Here is a 17535-nt window from a genome sequence, read left to right on the forward strand (position 1 = left end):
ATCTCAAGTGTTTTATTGACAGTTGAAAGTAACAAGCGGAAATGACATCCATTTCAGTCATGACGAGGTGTGCCGCTGTACACAGTGGGTTATTCAAATGCCGGAGCAACTCTGTCCGCTCAATCATGTCAACGGGATATTCAGAATGTTTCAGAAATCGGAATTTTGACTTCAACCCGAATATTGACGACATGTAAACGTAGTCACTATGGTGGAGGAGGCGGCACAGGCGTCGTAAAGTCGAAACGTCGTGGGTCGTGTGCGTCGTAATTTGAGGACTCCCTGTACTTTTGCCTTTGAGCTCCTTGTCATGGCTGACGTCAGCCGTAAGAGTGTTCGAGCATGTGCTAATGTAGCTGTTGTCTTATTTTATCTCTTGACACTTACACAACTGTAACACTTATTTTCTGTTCATAGGTGCTTGCGCTCCGCCCTACGGTTCTAGCCAGACATGTGAGAAAAGCATGCTGTACCTAAGCACTTACTTTCATCTTTCCAGACTCTGCATTTCACATTAGCAATTAGCATTAGCACCATCTTCTCACATTCTGCCTCCTTGCTCGGTGTGTTGCATGCTTAGCGACTCCTCGTCCGCCTTTAGTGAAATCTCGACTTAAAGGTATCTTATTTGTCTCCACAGAGCAGAGTATTAGGGTGAAAAGTCAAAACCAAAAGTGGACTTAATTTTTTTCCCATTTAGTTCGGTTTGTATTCACACTGCACATTTTGCTATATTCTGTAAACACATTGACATTGGTGCACCCATTGGACAGAAATGATGAGCACAAACCCGCAAGTGGAAGAAAGCATGAAATTCCTACGCACTGCATTCTTGCTCTGCATATTTGTGCTGTTATTTGAGCTGCAAAAATAATTTTGAGTGTCGAGAGCAGCTCATTCAGTGCAGGTTTTGCGATGCTATGTTTTTAAATTTTGGAACAGGGTCGGCGAATGTGTGCAGAAACCCGCAGGAGTGTGTGCTTTGTGTGCTTTGACTCAGAACATAGGCAGGCAGCGGCGCGGCTAAACAAAAGATGAAGACTCACATACGATCAACAGTCACTACAAACTAATATTTCCCACTGTCCCACTGTCGTGGAGCATAAAAGATTTACCAAAAGCGCCATGGTCAGGTGAAGTGATGGATCATTTGGTAAATATATTGAATGGACTACGTTCCTAGGAGCAACATTGGCTTGAATTGGGGAAATTGACCTCAATTCTAAATTCTCGGCTTCAAATTTAGACACTAGAGGTTGCCAGTGCTTTAACACAGGACCACAATTCATGCAGAGAAACAGGTTCAATGCAACATTCTTTCAATCTTCAGTGCAACAGATGATATATAATATCATTTTAAATTGATGTATTATGTACTAGTTGCTCTTCATGTTTGCTGTGCACTTGCTGTACTTATTTGCTATGATATGTTGTGATCATTTTCTATGTTTCATTCATTTGCTACTTTTTGATGTGTTGTTCATCTACTACTTTGTTATTGAGATTGCTTTGTATGCTTAGCTATTGCCACACATATACCCAGTAATTGCTTACTAGATGCTATGTTTGTGCCATGTACATATTCTCACAACATGTTACATGTGATCAGAGTTGTAACTATGTTAGGCCCATTACTACATGTGCAGAAAAATGCAGTAATGTGATTGAGAAACATAAGGTTGATTTTATTATTACTTATTGTGATATAGGAACTGGTGAAGATTTAGGACTAAAAAGGAAGTATTAGCCTGAATGGTTGAATTTTATAAAAGCAATGTTTCATTGTATATTTGTAGGAAGATGATGGGGTGATGCTGACTGTATGCCACTGAACAGGACATATGAGTTATGGTCACACGCCGATATGCTCTGTTGTACAGATAAGGCAGATTTCCAAATATGGAGTAAAGGTCATTCGGACAAGGGTGAACGATGAGGTAATGTCAGGAGAATCACGTGTTTTACAGTGGAATTTTCCATGACCTCATCTCGAAGCTTCCAGAAGAATGAGGACCTATAAAAGGCCTCAGCCTTCAGAGATCATTGCTCTTTTCCTTCTGCCAGCTAAGGGGCTGTAGTCTGAGGGGCGCATAGCGAGGGAGCTGCGCGAATGAAGTTAGATTTTTGCCTTCTCTAGTGTAGTGTAAGACGCTGCGACAAGAGGACTTATTTATCTTGTTTTGGACTTAACCAAATGACAGCAACGATAAGGTAACATTAGGAAAAACACTCGATTGCGTTTAAGAGAGCCAGTTAGACAGCTTACTTTTCCGAATTCCAAATACCTTGTCAATGAATTAGGCTTTGTGTTAATTAAGAACTGATCAATCTTAATTCCACCCAAAATAGACTAATGCTTAATTTGTCCTTTTTTATCACATTTATGTTTTTAATAGCATTTAAGACAATTTAGTTATTTATATCATTTTCTTAAATGCATCCTCTTTTATCTTTAAGGTTCATCCTTTTCATAATAATTAACAATTGGATTAAACGGAAAGTTCAAACCCGTTAGATGGAGAGCTGGCGAGGACTAGGACCATAGTCCTCCGGTAAGTGGAATCTGACACCACGATGCCAGGCTACGGTAGCTTGTTAAGGCCAAAAAGTCGCACGTCCTGTATTTGGTGCAGAACGACAGTGGTTTGTATTCAGACCTGTGGTAAACTGCACGGAGTCCATTTGGAAGCGCACCGAGACCACCTCAAAAAGTGGGTCTCGGTCCGGTTGTTTGGTCCGCCCCAGGATTCGTTTGTGTATATTCACGCCTGCATAAAAGATCCGGACCAGTGAGGGAAACGAACCCTGGTTTGTTTGAAGTGGACCAAACAGTGCACGTGTGAAAACACCCTTAGTAGGGCAGCTCAATTAAGCGATTTTGAACTGTAACCGAATTTTCTGGATAAAACGATGTTAAAAAACGTTAAAATCGGCAGGCCCCCCGTGAGCCGTCACCTTATCGTGGTGGAGGGGTTTGCGCGCCCCAATGATCCTAGGAGCTACGTTGTCTGGGGCTTTATGCCCCTGGTAGGGTCACCCATGGCAAACAGGTCCTAGGTGAGGGACCAGACTAAGCACGGCTCAAAATGACCCCTTATGATGAGAAAAATTAATGGACCACGTTTTCCCTCGCCCGGACGCGGGTCACCGGGGCCCCCTTCTGGAGCCAGGCCTGGAGGTGGGGCTCGACGGCGAGCGCCTGGTGGCCGGGCCTGCACCCATGGGGCCCGGCCGGGCTCAGCCCGAAAAGGATACGTGGGTCCCCCTTCCCATGGGCTCACCACTGGTGGGAGGGGCCAAAGGGGTCGGGTGCCGTGTGAGCTGGGCGGCGGCGGAAGACGGGGACCTTGGCGGTCCGATCCCCGGCAGCAAAAACTAGCTCTTGGGACATGGAATGTCACCTCTCTGGCAGGGAAGGAGCCTGAGCTGGTGTGTGAGGCTGAGAGGTTCCGATTAGATATAGTCGGGCTCACCTCCACGCACAGCTTGGGTTCTGGTCCCAGTCCTCTCGAGAGGGGTTGGACACTCTTCCACTCTGGAGTTGCCCAGGGTGAGAGGCGCCGAGCAGGTGTGGGCATACTTATTGCCCCCCGGCTTGGCGCCTGTACATTGGGGTTTACCCCGGTGGGCGAGAGGGTAGCCTCCCTCCGCCTGAGGGTGGGGGGACGGGTCCTGACTGTTGTTTGTGCTTATGCACCAAACGGCAGCGCAGAGTACCCACCCTTTTTGGAGTCCTTGGAGGGTGTGCTGGAGGGCGCTCCACCTGGGGACTTCATCGTTCTGCTGGGGGACTTCAATGCTCACGTGGGCAATGACAGTGAGACCTGGAGAGGTGTGATTGGGAGGAACGGCCCCCCCGATCTGAACCCGAGCGGTGTTCGGTTACTGGACTTCTGTGCTCATCACGGATTGTCCATAACGAACACCATGTTCAAGCATAAGGGTGTCCATATGTGCACTTGGCACCAGGATACCCTAGGCCGCAGTTCGATGATCGACTTTGTAGTCGTATCATCAGACTTGCGGCCGCATGTTTTGGACACTCGGGTGAAGAGAGGGGCGGAGCTGTCAACTGATCACCATCTGGTGGTGAGTTGGCTCCGATGGTGGGGGAAGATGCCGGTCCGACCTGGCAGACCCAAACGTATTGTGAGGGTTTGCTGGGAACGTCTGGCAGAATCCCCTGTCAGAAGGAGTTTCAACTCCCACCTCCGGCAGAACTTTTCCCACGTCCCGGGGGAGGCGGGGGACATCGAGTCCGAGTGGACCATGTTTCGTGCCTCCATTCTTGAGGCGGCCGATCGGAGCTGCGGCCGCAAGGTGGTCGGTGCCTGTCGTGGCGGCAATCCCCGAACCCGCTGGTGGACACCAGCGGTAAGGGATGCTGTCCAGCTGAAGAAGGAGTCCTATCGGGCCTTTTTGGCCTGCGGGACCCCGGAGGCAGCTGACGGGTACCGGCAGGCCAAGCGGAATGCGGCTCTGGCGGTTGCTGAGGCAAAAACCCGGGTGTGGGAGGAGTTCGGGGAGGCCATGGAAAATGACTTCCGGACGGCTTCGAGGAAATTCTGGTCCACCATCCGGCGTCTCAGGAGGGGGAAGCAGTGCACCATTAACACTGTTTATAGTGGAGATGGGGTGCTGCTGACCTCAACTCGGGACGTTGTGGGTCGGTGGGGAGAGTACTTCGAAGACCTCCTCAATTCCACCGACACGCCTTCCACTGAGGAAGCAGAGCCTGGAGACTCTGAGGTGGGCTCTCCTATCTCTGGGGTTGAAGTCACCGAGGTAGTCAAAAAGCTCCTCGGTGGCAAAGCCCCAGGGGTGGATGAGATCCGCCCGGAGTTCATAAAGGCTCTGGATGTTGAGGGGCTGTCATGGTTGACACGTCTCTTCAACATCGCGTGGACATCGGGGACAGTGCCTCTGGATTGGCAGACCGGGGTGGTGGTCCCCCTTTTTAAGAAGGGGGACCGGAGGGTGTGCTCCAATTACAGAGGGATCACACTCCTCAGCCTCCCCGGCAAGGTCTATTCAGGGGTGCTGGAGAGGAGGGTCCGTCGGAAGGTCGAATCCCGGATTCAGGAGGAGCAATGTGGTTTTCGTCCTGGCCGTGGAACAGTGGACCAGCTCTACACCCTCAGCAGGGTCCTCGAGGGTGCATGGGAGTTTGCCCAACCGGTCTACATGTGTTTTGTGGACTTGGAGAAGGCGTTCGACCGTGTCCCTCGGGGAGTTCTGTGGGGGGTGCTTCGGGAGTACGGGGTACCGAGCCCCCTGATAAGGGCTGTCCGGTCCCTGTACCACCGATGCCAGAGTTTGGTCCGAATTGCCGGCAGTAAGTCGGATTCGTTTCCTGTGGGCGTTGGACTCCGCCAAGGCTGCCCTTTGTCACCGATTCTGTTCATAACCTTTATGGACAGAATTTCTAGGCGCAGCCGAGGTGTCGAGGGGGTCCGGTTTGGTGGCCTCAGTATTGCATCTCTGCTTTTTGCAGATGATGTAGTACTGTTGGCTTCTTCAAGCCGCGATCTCCAACTCTCGCTGGAGCGGTTCGCAGCCGAGTGTGAAACGGTCGGAATGAAGATCAGCACCTCCAAATCTGAGACCATGGTCCTCAGTCGGAAAAGGGTGGCGTGCCCTCTCCAGGTCGGGGATGAGATTCTGCCCCAAGTGGAGGAGTTCAAGTATCTTGGGGTCTTGTTCACGAGTGAGGGTAAGATGGAACGGGAGATCGACAGGCGGATCGGTGCAGCGTCTGCTGTGATGCGGACCCTGTATCGGTCTGTCGTGGTGAAGAAGGAGCTTAGCCGAAAGGCGAAGCTCTCAATTTACCGGTCGATCTACGTTCCTACTCTCACCTATGGTCATGAGCTGTGGGTCATGACCGAAAGAACAAGATCTCGGATACAAGCGGCCGAAATGGGTTTCCTTCGCAGGGTGTCTGGGCTCTCCCTTAGAGATAGGGTGAGAAGTTCGGCCATCCGGGAGGGACTCAGAGTCGAGCCGCTGCTCCTCCGCGTCGAGAGGAGCCAGTTGAGGTGGCTCGGGCATCTGATTAGGATGCCTCCTGGACGCCTCCCTGGTGAGGTGTTCCGGGCATGTCCCACCGGCAGGAGACCCCGAGGACGACCCAGAACACGCTGGAGAGACTATGTCTCCCGGCTTGCCTGGGAACGCCTTGGGATCCTTCCGGAAGAGCTGGAGGATGTTGCTGGGGAGAGGGAAGTCTGGGCTTCCCAGCTGAAGCTGCTGCCTCCGCGACCCGACTTCGGATAAGCGGGAGATAATGGATGGATGGAAAATCGGCAGGTTCGATTTTCTTATTTTTGGTGTATCTAAGCCACCGTAGTTTCCTCTGCATTTCCGCTTCCTCCCACGAGCGCGCAGTCCGAAACAACGACAACATCCATGGCTATACTGGCGATTCTGCTATTTGCTTAGGCAAGTGAGCGTTTAGTTAATAAAATCGGGCAAATATAGATCTGTAGTGTAATGTGTGCCCCGTATGGACAATACAACACGTGAGCAAGTAACTCAACGTCTGAAAGTCGTCCCTTTTTTTTCTCCTCTACAACGGACCTCTGGTCTAGTCGGACTATGCATCCATACTTAAGCTTGACAGTGCATTGTTATTATTGAGTGACAGTTTTGCACAAATCATTGATTTATGTTTAAGTAAGACCAGGGAGAAAGGTGAAAGGTTAGTCACTAGCTGGTTGGCAAAATGACTTGCTGACAGACTGTTTGGTTTACAGACTCATGTTGATGATTTCATTTCAGATGGTATATGTACTTTCCACTTTCATTATTGGTTTGAACAGATCTGAAATCTATTGTGTAAGTAAAATGCTGTCGATCCCAATGGATTGTTCTGTGTGTATTAAGTTAAATTGACTGGCTCAGTTCAAAGAAAGAAAAATTAAGTTAAAATAAAAGACATTCAAAATACTTCATTTTCCATTATTTTACAAAGAAATCGTAATCGTAAAATTGGGTTTGAGAGAAAATAATCAGGATTTTCTTATCAGGCAAAATCGAACAGCCCTAACCCTTAGTTACTATAGTAGTGGCGCGGGGCAGGCTAATTTATCATTCTCAAGCAGCCACGAAAGAAAAGGCTTCCAGGAGGATGGGTGACAGCGTGATGTAGATGCGACATTTTTTTAAAACCAACTCCGTGCTGGTAGCGTCACCTGTGTCCACAGTGGCTTGCCACTGATTGGTGAGCTGGAGGGATAGGAGCCCTTTAAATAAAAACATAGCTTTGAATAGCTTTGACGATCACGAAATCGTATTGTCTGAGCTCTCTATTTTGATCCCAAAATGATATGCAGTATCATTCAGCCCAGATGCACAGATACATACACACTAAGGCTGCACGATATTGGAAAAACATGCGATATGGCTGTTGACTATAACGATATCAATATTATTGCGATATTTAGCATGTACGTAAAGAAATGACATTTTTTTCTTATCCAATGAAAGACGTACATTTTTTTTCATGCGGCAAAATAAGCAAACTCAATGTGTTCTTCAATCTTACTTCATTGTAATTCCCTTGATAATGTTAAACTATTGTGCGACGATAACCATTTAAGTTTGCATCCGACTAGTCAAATTCAGATAAAAGTATACAATTCCATAAGAAAATTTGATGAAAATTTATGGCAGACCTGAAAAGGCATGTCCGAGCAAGGTGGCCTACAAACCTGCCTCAGTTACTCCAGTTCTGACAGGAGTAATGGGCAAAAAAAATCCTGCCAAATATTGTGAGACCAATTTCTTTTTTTCATAGTTTGCGACATACTCTGGTGCGAATTATGTGTGAAATTATTAACACATTATTACCGGTATATCATTTCACATGTTATTTTCACACTAAACCGCAAGAGGGCGCTCTAGACTAAGCGTCCGGATGGCTTCTTTAGAGCGGTGGTCCCCAACCTTTTTTCTGTGAACATGGACGTGTTCATACAAGTCTATATCGGGTTAGGGTTAGAGGGGGTGTTGTGTAATGTAACGTAAGCATACTGTTCAGCCTGTTGTTGCCTCTATTCTATTTTTATTTTAAATTGTTCGTCATTTACATTTCAAATGACATGTCTGTTCTTGGTGTTGGATTTTATTAAATACATTTACTTACTTATACTTATACTGGACTTATACTCCAGTGCGACTTATATATGTTTTTTTCCATCTTTATTATGCATTTTATGGCTGGTGTGACTTGTACTCCGAAGCGACTTAATAGTCCGGGAAATAAGGTATATCCAAAACGTTTGACTCAAGTTGTACAGTTTCAAGGCCATAGTACCAAATATTAGTGACATACTATTATGTGAACTTCTGACTTTGACTAAAGTAATGAACAATTGTATACCAAAATCCTTTAAACATCGTCAATCATTATTCTGGCATTTAGCAAACAATCATACCATGTTGTTTTTGGGTCTATAAAAAAAAAACCAAATAAATAAAAATAAAAATAGTCACATATGTGGAGCCTCAAAACAAAGTTTCCCGATAAGAAGACAGGGAGTCGCAGTTATTCCGTTGCAGCGAATCGGTTATTCTGTATGTGTGAGGTTGAATCATCTCGTATACAACGGGCCGCACTCAGCCTACAATAACGGCTGCTAACAACATACAAAAGGTGAATGGAGCTTGTACAATGTATCATAAAAACAATAAAAGACATACCAGAAGGCTGTGCACACCTAAATTGTGTTTGTGTGAAAGCATGAGAATGACAGTGTACACGAATACATACGCGTTGGAGGTCTGAACATCCTGCCAGCTCTTTGTGAGATTCTGCTTGAACTCGTTGAGAGGACTCAGGCCCAGTTTCCTCTTGAGCTCTGTGGCATGTCTCTCCTTGGCGGACAGAACTTGACGTAGGGTGCTGATCTCCTCCTCCACCTGAAAAGCAGCAGATACGGGATGCATAAAAAGAGTCCCCTTCATTCAACTACGGTAAATGACATCAAGAAGGCCTGTGACAAATGAGAAAGTACACAAAATTAGCAAATGATGGGACACCACAAAAGAGACAGTAGGGCTGGATGATTAGTCAAAAATAATACATTTCTGAGGTCAGGAATTTTTCGATTTTTAATTTCATTGTTCTTTTTCTCAGCAAAAACTTCTGTAGTTTGCAGTGCAGGGGCTGACGCTCACTACACTGATGAGGTAGCTAAGAGTAGCTATCTTACAGGAGCAATGCGACAAGACATGCTTCTATATCACAGCGGCCCCGTGACTATGTCAGGCCACCCAAGTTCACCATCACTGGCCCAACTGGGTCAAAACAAATTTCTCAAATAAATACAATGAAATCAACACGCTCTTGCGCTAATTTAACATTCAGTATTTTGAGATTAAGCCACTTGAATTGATCGATCATCCTTTGATCTTCGTTCCGCAGTGCACTTTTTTTTTTTTTTTTTACATCAGATTAAATCCTCCCATAAGGAATAGTTTGAACAAGATATAAAGCACAGAAAAGGCAAAAGTTAAATACTGTATTTGGTTCGATTTTCAACTGAAAAAAAAAACCAACATGCAAAAAAATTGTAACTACACTGAAGTAATATTTTCTTAATGTCTTACATAATGCCGCATTCATTCATTCAACTAGGTCTTAATGGTTACGGATAATAATCTAATAGATTTTTTTCCCCACCTAAGAACATATTCTTCTAATTTATTCTTCAGGAAAATCAGCTCGATTTTCACCCCGATTCTCCCCTCCCGACAATCATAGGTTATTTTGCAATAATTATTTTGTTGCGAAATAACGCAACAAAAACTGAAGTAGAAAGTAGAAACACACAACAGCGCTCTACCGGCTCTAGTGGTAGAAACGCGGACTTGCGCTCTCTGACTTATAACACAAACTGGCCGAGTTCTGCCCTATTCTTATCTTTTGGCGACTGAAACAACTGCTGGCTTGAATGTGAACAATGCATCGCCACACATCACCGAGGCATTTCGGCGAAAAACGAGGTAAGAATGGCAAAGAGCAGCAAACGTGACGGTAAACAATGCAGTACAATGGGTGACTGGTGACTCGATCTTTTCTAGTGACCTCACTCGCCAAAGTAGAGGTCGCCGATATATATTGTTATCGATATCGTCAATCTTGCTTTCACGATGTGTAATTTTACATTATCGAGTATCAATACTGCCTCTAAAAGCGAGCCAGCCGACGGCCACAAAGTATGAGGAAATGCTGAAAAATCAGTGTGCATTGATGGCAGAAGAGGAGGAAGTGATAATCATTCGCAGAATCAGCGGGCAGGACCCGGTCATGTGACTCTGCCCGCACTGCAGAGGAGCTGTTTCCTCCTCATTTCATGGACGGGTGTCGAGCGGGGATTCAGAGCGAGGCGCGAGTCCACGTCGTCCGTAGACTGTAAATGGGTTGGAGTTGACAAGACTGACGTCGGTGGGAATAACATTGTTAGATGTGCCAAAACGGTGAAACCGTGAAGAGCAATTCTGTTGCACTACGAGCCATATGGATTACGAGAAAAACTTGGCGACCGCGCAAGCACGCTAAACAAAAGCTTAAACACGCACACACACTCAGAAAACAGTCGCCGAATTGAACCAACAAATATAAACGCATGCACGCACTCACTCACGTACACACACACTCAGTACTTAAGCGAGCAAGTCAAACGTGACATCCTGGATGATCGGTTACCATTCAGTTTACACGCTTGTAGTCCGCATCATTCATAACTAGCCTGTTGCATGGCAGGCATGTTGCACAAATGACGCCGTCTTATTAGTGTGACGCCAGGATACACCCAAACATGAATAAATTCACAAGCAGGGATCACAGCGATGAATGAGTGGGAAAATGCACTTTTCGGTAAATTGCAGTTTTGTTATTCAACTTTATTCTGAATATGTTGGCCAATTCATGAGAATGGGTGTTGTCATGACGACGTCATTTTTTCTTTCGCTGGGTGACACTTCGTCACACGTCACATATCAAATACATTTTTTCTCATTCTGATTGCTGTAGTAAACACCTTTTTCTCATTCTGATTGCTCTAGTAGTTGGCAGTGGTACACCAGAACTTACTGCAGCTCAAAATTTCATATCATGATGGAATAACAGCAGAGACATTTAAATTACATAAATATTCCCAAAAATCAATGTAAGTCTATACATATTTTTTTGTTTTTTATTGTTAAATATTGTCGTACAATATCACTATGTTTTGCGGAAGCTGTATTTAGTAATTTAAAAGAGATGTTGTTCACAAACGCTGTCTATCCACAATTGGTCTGTGAATCAAGTGCAGATTTAAAATATTTTTTGCAGAATATCGTCAAATTATCGTTATCGATTTTTTTGAAAAAATATAGAGGTATATTTTTTCTGCCCATATCGCCCACCCCTACGCCAAAGATTACCGGAGATTGCCGTACATTTGCATTTTCGTTGTCAAGCTCGTTGCTATGGGTCTAATTATGAATCTGGGCGGGTTGTGTCATAAGAACGAATGAAAGTATGCTTAAAATAGTTTTAGCCATTAGTATTACTCAATAGATGGTTGGCAAAGTTTACTTCAAACTTAGTCTTTGATAAAACCCTTGCTTCAGGTCCCTGGGGATAAATGTGCAAAAAAATTGCTCTACAAATGTAGAATGTTGCTCCTCAAATGACATCATTGATTTGCAAAACTGCTAATCAAGAACAATTATTATTATCATTTCCAGCCTTGCAATGTTATGTAATGAGACAAAAGTGAGTGCAAAAAAATAAATAAATAATAAAAAAATCGCAAAATCAGGGGATGCAATAAGAGACAGAGCAGGAAGTGACAAAATGATGCACTAAACAAGTCGGGGTCACCTTGGAGAGCTCAATGCGAAGATCCTCAGCTTCCTCCTCTGTCAGGCCTGGTGGGAGGGGGTTGCCCGAGTTCCCCAGCGCACCTTCCGCCGGAAAATCGGCCAGGCTGCCGGATTGTTCAACGGGCAGCCCCTTGTCGGGCGAGTTCAGGTTGACATCTGCACCACAAGAAACAGTGAAGGCAAAGGTTAAACGTGAAAGCATGCACACGTTTGTTGAATAAAAAGGACATGTCTGCCAACTACAAAACAAAAGACAATAACAGTGTTTCTTAATCAATATGCACAATTTTCACGTTTTTCAGATTCACAAGTAAATCCCTGATTTACACACTTTTTTTGTTTATGTTGTGTGTGCATTTATCACAACTTATTTCAAATTATTCAATACTGCTTGTGAATTGCTGAATGTGTGTGTGTGGATCAGCAGGCACACACATTTATTTTCACACAGTTTTTATAATATTGTATACACAAGTAGGCCTGTCAGGACAAATTTATATGGATGATATATTTTCCAGAAACTATCATGATAAGTAATAGTATCGTTGTTGTTATTTTTTGTTTGTTTTAAAGGCACTGATATACTGTAGTGATTATGGTAGTGCCAAAATAATTGAAGTGGATCCTTATTAAGTGCAAATATATTTCAATTCCTAAGTATACCCCATGATCTACTTTTAAGCATACAAAATTTAAAACTGTCACTTTCAATGTGTCATTCATTTCCATGCCAACAGGAACCAATACGTAATATTGCGCTATGCTCGATAAAAACATCGGAAAAAAAAAGCTCTACGAGGCTGAATTTTTCCATCATACACAAGTCGAGTGGCCCCCTCACAGATGGTCCATGACTTCAGGCTTTCAAACGGAGGTTGTGTTGGAACGAGACGGACGTGACGTAACCATTGATTTCTGTGTAGTTGTCAACAAGACGGCCTCGCCAGCAGTCTAAGTGCTAAGGAAATTTGCTTTTCAAATGTCACCAAAAGAAAAAAAAGATTACATTTGCATTCATTTCAGTGCGGGAGACAATTTAAATACGAGGCGTAGTGTTCCAAAGTCATGTAAATACGAGCAAATGCCAAACACACCATACTTTATTAAAAAGAACATATTTTTTGTAGCACCACCGATCATGTAGCATGTAGCGGCGAGCCTGTTTATGTCCTGTTTGGCTCTGAAGCGAACACAATGACACATCTCTAGACGTTTACACACATTAAACTTCTACTGGACAGTATTTATTTCAGACTTTAATTGACATTTGAGCACATCGTGCGATGCTAACGTAAGTGACACGCTTTCCAATTCTAGCCATGAGGGAACGTTGACGATACCTTGACCGACGGGATCCATTACGTCCACTTAAATGGTCTCTCGAAGTCGTCGTTGACTAACCCTGAACGGCACAGAACGTCGTCCGCTCGGCATGCAGCGGACCCGTTGCTCGAACAGGGATATGGACGCACTTCTTCTTACGCAGTTTTATGGCGGTTGGCAAGAAACTGTCAAGAGCATTACCGCCACCTACTGGTAAGAAGTGTGATGTGAGCTCACATTTGTACAATCTTGCAACGGTGCTACCGGATCACATTTGGTACCAACACCACCACTTAACTTTTCCCTTCTCTGATGGGGGGCCGGGGTCAGTTTGTAACTGAAAAGGAGTGACAATCGCAGGGATGCCTAAACATAAACATGTATTGTTTTCCAAGAATTAAGCCACACGTAATCAAATATTAAGAACAATTTCCGGGATCTTCACAGAAAAAAAAGTCAGGAAATAAATAATAGAACTATGAATTAAATAAATAACACTATTTATGAAATAAATAATAACCAAATAACCAATAAATAATAACCAAATAACCATCTCTGAGATCATCACAGAAAAAAAAGTCAGGAAATAACACAATTTGTGAAATAAATAACCAAATAACCTTTGGGTTCTTCACGGAAAAAAAAAAAAAAAAGAGGAAATATGCAATATCGCTATTTATCAAATAAATAATTACTAGGTTCGGTCATTGTTTGAATTTGGACAATTCTGGTTCTTTGATTCGATTCCAGTTCCTAACGATTCTCGATTCACCGACCCCACGAAGGGCGACTGCTGGCACCGCTCCCGGTGGCTGCTGCAGCTGGGGAGATCCGCTGGAAGGGAGGCATTTGCGCGATCCATGCAGGCATCAATGGAGGACAAGTTCAGTGTTTTCTCAAACAAGTTCAGTGTTTTCTTAATATAAAGAAAAAAAGAAAAGTTGATTGTTTTGACAAGTTTAATTCCAAAGTACATGGAAAAACGTAAGGTTGTGGTTCGCATAGAATAACATGAAACAAAAGTGAATACATGAAAGTTTAACGTGGTGCACATCATGTGATCCTGCCTAATTCCAGCCAAAAGTACATGTTGGGATGTAGTCTGACAAATACGGCTTTGATATCACAAGAAGACCAAGTATGTACGAGGTATCTGGGAATTGCAATGATATGCTGCAATGACATCATATACACTGCGGCAATTTCAGTGTGTAGATGGACATGATTGTAGTGTGAATGCAAGTGCACGCACACACTGGAGCACCCTGTAGATATCAAATACAAAATAGACAATAAATATTCAAATAGATAAATTAACTCGTCAAACGCCACCCGCCACCATTCATTTGCACCCATGGAATGTGAAGCTAACAATGCATATAGAGTACACGTGTGTTGGTGCTAATCAATCGGACAGCCGTGTGTCCCCACTGCGCCGCTAACGGACAGAACTTTGTTCAAAGGAGAGAGGCGACCATTGATGGTCACATGACGGATGCAGCCGTGGAAGGCGGGCAGGCCTGGTGCTGCGGTACCGCCATCTAGTGGACGGGATGAAGATTGCATGTTGTTAGTCTACAGTAGATGATTTGTTTCCAGGTTGACCATATTAACAACATGTTTGATTAAAAGGGCACTGTACAGTACTAACCAGGAACTCCTCCCAGGTAGACCATTTCTCTGGCCCCTGCTGAGCGGCCATGTTTGGGTCCGGCGCCACGCTGACTGTCTGCGTCCACATGGAGCTGCAGGACGTTCTTCTTCTTCACCACTGGAGACCAAAAGAGCGGCATGAGCCATCCGAGGGAATGTGGCGGCGGCGGCGGGTATCTCGATTGTGTCACTCACCTGCGATGGTGTGCCAGCGTCCATTGCAGAGTGCCTCCTCTGGCGCCAACGACAAGGAGGCATCACCTTTGCCGCTGTTCATGGACAGCATCACCTAAACACAGGACAGCATAGGCATCGTTTCCATTCCAGGTTCTTGAAAGGCCTGGCCTCCATTGCTTCTCCATTACAGCAGGCACCAATCAACTGGGGCGAGATCAACTGAATTGTGCGAGCCCCCACTGTACACTCGCAGTGTGTGGGTTTCTGCCAGAAGATTTCACGTGTCTGCCACTTTTTGCAGCGATTAAAAACATTAATCGCAGCTGCATTATGTGGCGACGTTGTAAATTACAGCCCATCAAATGCACAAAAGAGTTTACAAGAGTTTGGAAGAGGTTCTAAAGCAGGGGTGTCAAACTCATATTTGTCGCGGGCCACGTCGTAGTTCTGATTTCATTCGGAGGGCCGTTACGACTGTTAACCCATGTGAATGGATGATCGCCTTATACACAACTAATTGATGGATCACTAGTTTAGAAATCAGAAGCCAGTAAATAGTTTGTTCAACCAATTTTCAATGTATTTTAAAGGAAGGATTGGTAACAAATGCTTGAAATATTGAATATATTGTGTTAACAGTGAAGACAATTTAAAAAAAACATATCAAGTCAACACATGATTTGTCTTCGCGGGCCACATAAAATGATGTCGCGGGCCGGATGCGGCCCCCGGGCCTTGAGCTTGAAACCTGTGTTCTAAAGAATTATTCCATTGCAACTGCACGGCCTTGAAAAAGAGTAATGGACCACACGACGTAACCAGGCTGTTTTGGGGTGGAACCGATGCAATGCAAAAGTGGCTCATGTGGCTCATGTGGCTCATGTGTGTTATTATGACACAGTGACGAGATCTAAGATATAATGCCCTCCGCAGTTTCACCTCTCCTCTGTGCAGCGTCAAGGTCAGAAGCTGGCCGGACGTCGTCCCAGCCTGCAACAACAGCCCAGAGTCGGACACCGGGCGCACTTCCAGTCTGATCTCCAGGTCGCCACCCAGGACGAGCAGCTCACCTGCATCAAGTGCAGGAGTCTCACATCGTCATCACACGATAATGCAAGAAACAGAGGCGAAAAGACGGCTGCTCACCTACGACCACATGTCCTCCCTCGCCTGTGAAGAAGGCACCGGGCTGCACAGGCTTCTGGAAGCAGGGGACCACGCCCTGGCTGTGGGCGGGGCTTCCCGCGGGGCGTTCGTTCAGGGTCAGGTCGCGGACGCAGCCGATGAAGCCAGAGGGGGCGGCAGACCTTGGAGATTGCGGTGGGACTCCTCCCACATACAACGGTGCACTGATGCGCGTGCGGTCTCCTGCAGGAATCTTCCTGGACTGAGCACCGATGCCATCCACGATCATACTGACCTTGTCCGCGTCACGCTTAATGAACACCTGAGGACACAACCGAGCTGCCATCTTAGCTTTTATTCAACCGCGTCATTGCTTTCTTGACTCACCGTGTGCCATTGTTTGTCGTCCATCTTGGTGCGGCTGCGCAGGCTAACCTTCCTCTTCCTTCCCAGAGACAGCAGCAAATGACCCTCTGACACGGCCAGCGACAGGACGCCGCCCGACGTGTAGAGGATCAAACCTTCCGATGAATTGATCCTTACGGCAAGCGAGATGTGAGGCCTGTGCAGAGAGCACCTCTTATTAACTTGCCAAATTATCATAGGTTAAGGATGTAATGATTCAGTCAAGCCCCGATTCTATTCGATTTTCAGTTCCCAATTTCGATTCCATTATTTAAAATCGCTGCCATAATTGTCTCTGTGCGCTAGTTTGGTGCTAAAGCCATCCACAAACCCAATACGAAATTATGTTTGGCGCAAGCGTATCAGGTAATTTACGCAATTTTGTGCGTATGCAGTTTCTTTACAGCAGAGATATGAGAGAGCGGCTTCTGGTTAACATGGTGTTGCAAATCGGTTCTTTTATTTTTTACATCGATGCACATTGCATGCTCTCCTATGGGCCACTCCCTGTCAGACATGTGGCCGCTCTCCTGCACTGTACTCGTGACTATCATCACAGCGGAGTGGCGGGAATGGTCAAGCACTTCCTGAAAACGTGGAGGGCCTGTAGTGACGCCAAAGTAATCATCTTTTGCTTCTTTTGTCTTGGCCGCGACAGCAAACTGACCACGATGAAGCGCTTCACCTTCTTCAGTTCCAGTTTAAATCGATATTAAATCAATTTTTGATTACCATTTACATCCCTATTATAGGATCTAGAAAAATTAGATGGACTTGCTACTTTTGCTAAACTATAACGCAGCATTTGAATTATTGAACATAATATAATATATAATGTGGCGATCAAGCTTCACGTGTCGGTGCCCTTGTTTCTCGCCGCTGATATGAATATTTTAAAGCAACACTAGGTAAGTTTTCGACCTTCATAAAATCATTTCATAACTCTTCTAATGAAACATCGACTTACAACAAGTT

The 17535-nt window shown here is 45.1% G+C and overlaps 2 protein-coding genes and 1 long non-coding RNA gene across 16 annotated transcripts in view; 1 reads left to right on the plus strand and 2 right to left on the minus strand.

The window, feature by feature from the left end:
• The window catches only part of LOC147152455 (tumor protein D54-like), a 29452-nt gene extending 16065 nt beyond the window's left edge, over positions 1–13387 (minus strand). For 9 of the 10 annotated variants that reach the window (XM_086046565.1, XM_086046556.1, XM_086046548.1 and 6 more), the window contains exons 1-3: positions 13218–13386; positions 11876–12033; positions 8774–8922 (exon numbers count right to left, since the gene is read on the minus strand). In XM_086046565.1, coding sequence (XP_085902691.1) covers positions 8774–8922; positions 11876–12033; positions 13218–13236 — 326 coding nt within the window. In that variant the 5' untranslated portion in view covers positions 13237–13386. Of the gene's footprint in view, positions 1–8773; positions 8923–11875; positions 12034–13217 lie in introns of all 10 variants that reach the window. The other variant, XM_086046492.1, reaches the window with a different exon arrangement.
• LOC147152456 (uncharacterized) lies at positions 2064–8708 on the plus strand. The gene is made up of 2 exons (XR_015088897.1): positions 2064–2936; positions 6310–8708. It is a non-coding gene; the product is annotated as an uncharacterized LOC147152456 (long non-coding RNA).
• A 758-nt stretch (positions 13388–14145) lies between the features above and the next one.
• Positions 14146–17535, minus strand: part of lama5 (laminin, alpha 5) — a 152950-nt gene continuing 149560 nt past the window's right edge. For all 5 annotated transcript variants that reach the window (XM_086046434.1, XM_086046469.1, XM_086046442.1 and 2 more), the window contains 6 exons: positions 16543–16717; positions 16177–16477; positions 15970–16100; positions 15049–15142; positions 14852–14971; positions 14146–14741 (listed from right to left, as the gene is read on the minus strand). In XM_086046434.1, coding sequence (XP_085902560.1) covers positions 14602–14741; positions 14852–14971; positions 15049–15142; positions 15970–16100; positions 16177–16477; positions 16543–16717 — 961 coding nt within the window. In that variant the 3' untranslated portion in view covers positions 14146–14601. The remainder of the gene's footprint in view (positions 14742–14851; positions 14972–15048; positions 15143–15969; positions 16101–16176; positions 16478–16542; positions 16718–17535) is intronic.

The sequence above is a fragment of the Filicampus tigris genome, chromosome 1, assembly GCF_054856515.1.
Source record: "Filicampus tigris isolate MCC_2025a chromosome 1, RoL_Ftig_1.0, whole genome shotgun sequence".
NCBI classification, from domain to species: domain Eukaryota; kingdom Metazoa; phylum Chordata; class Actinopteri; order Syngnathiformes; family Syngnathidae; genus Filicampus; species Filicampus tigris.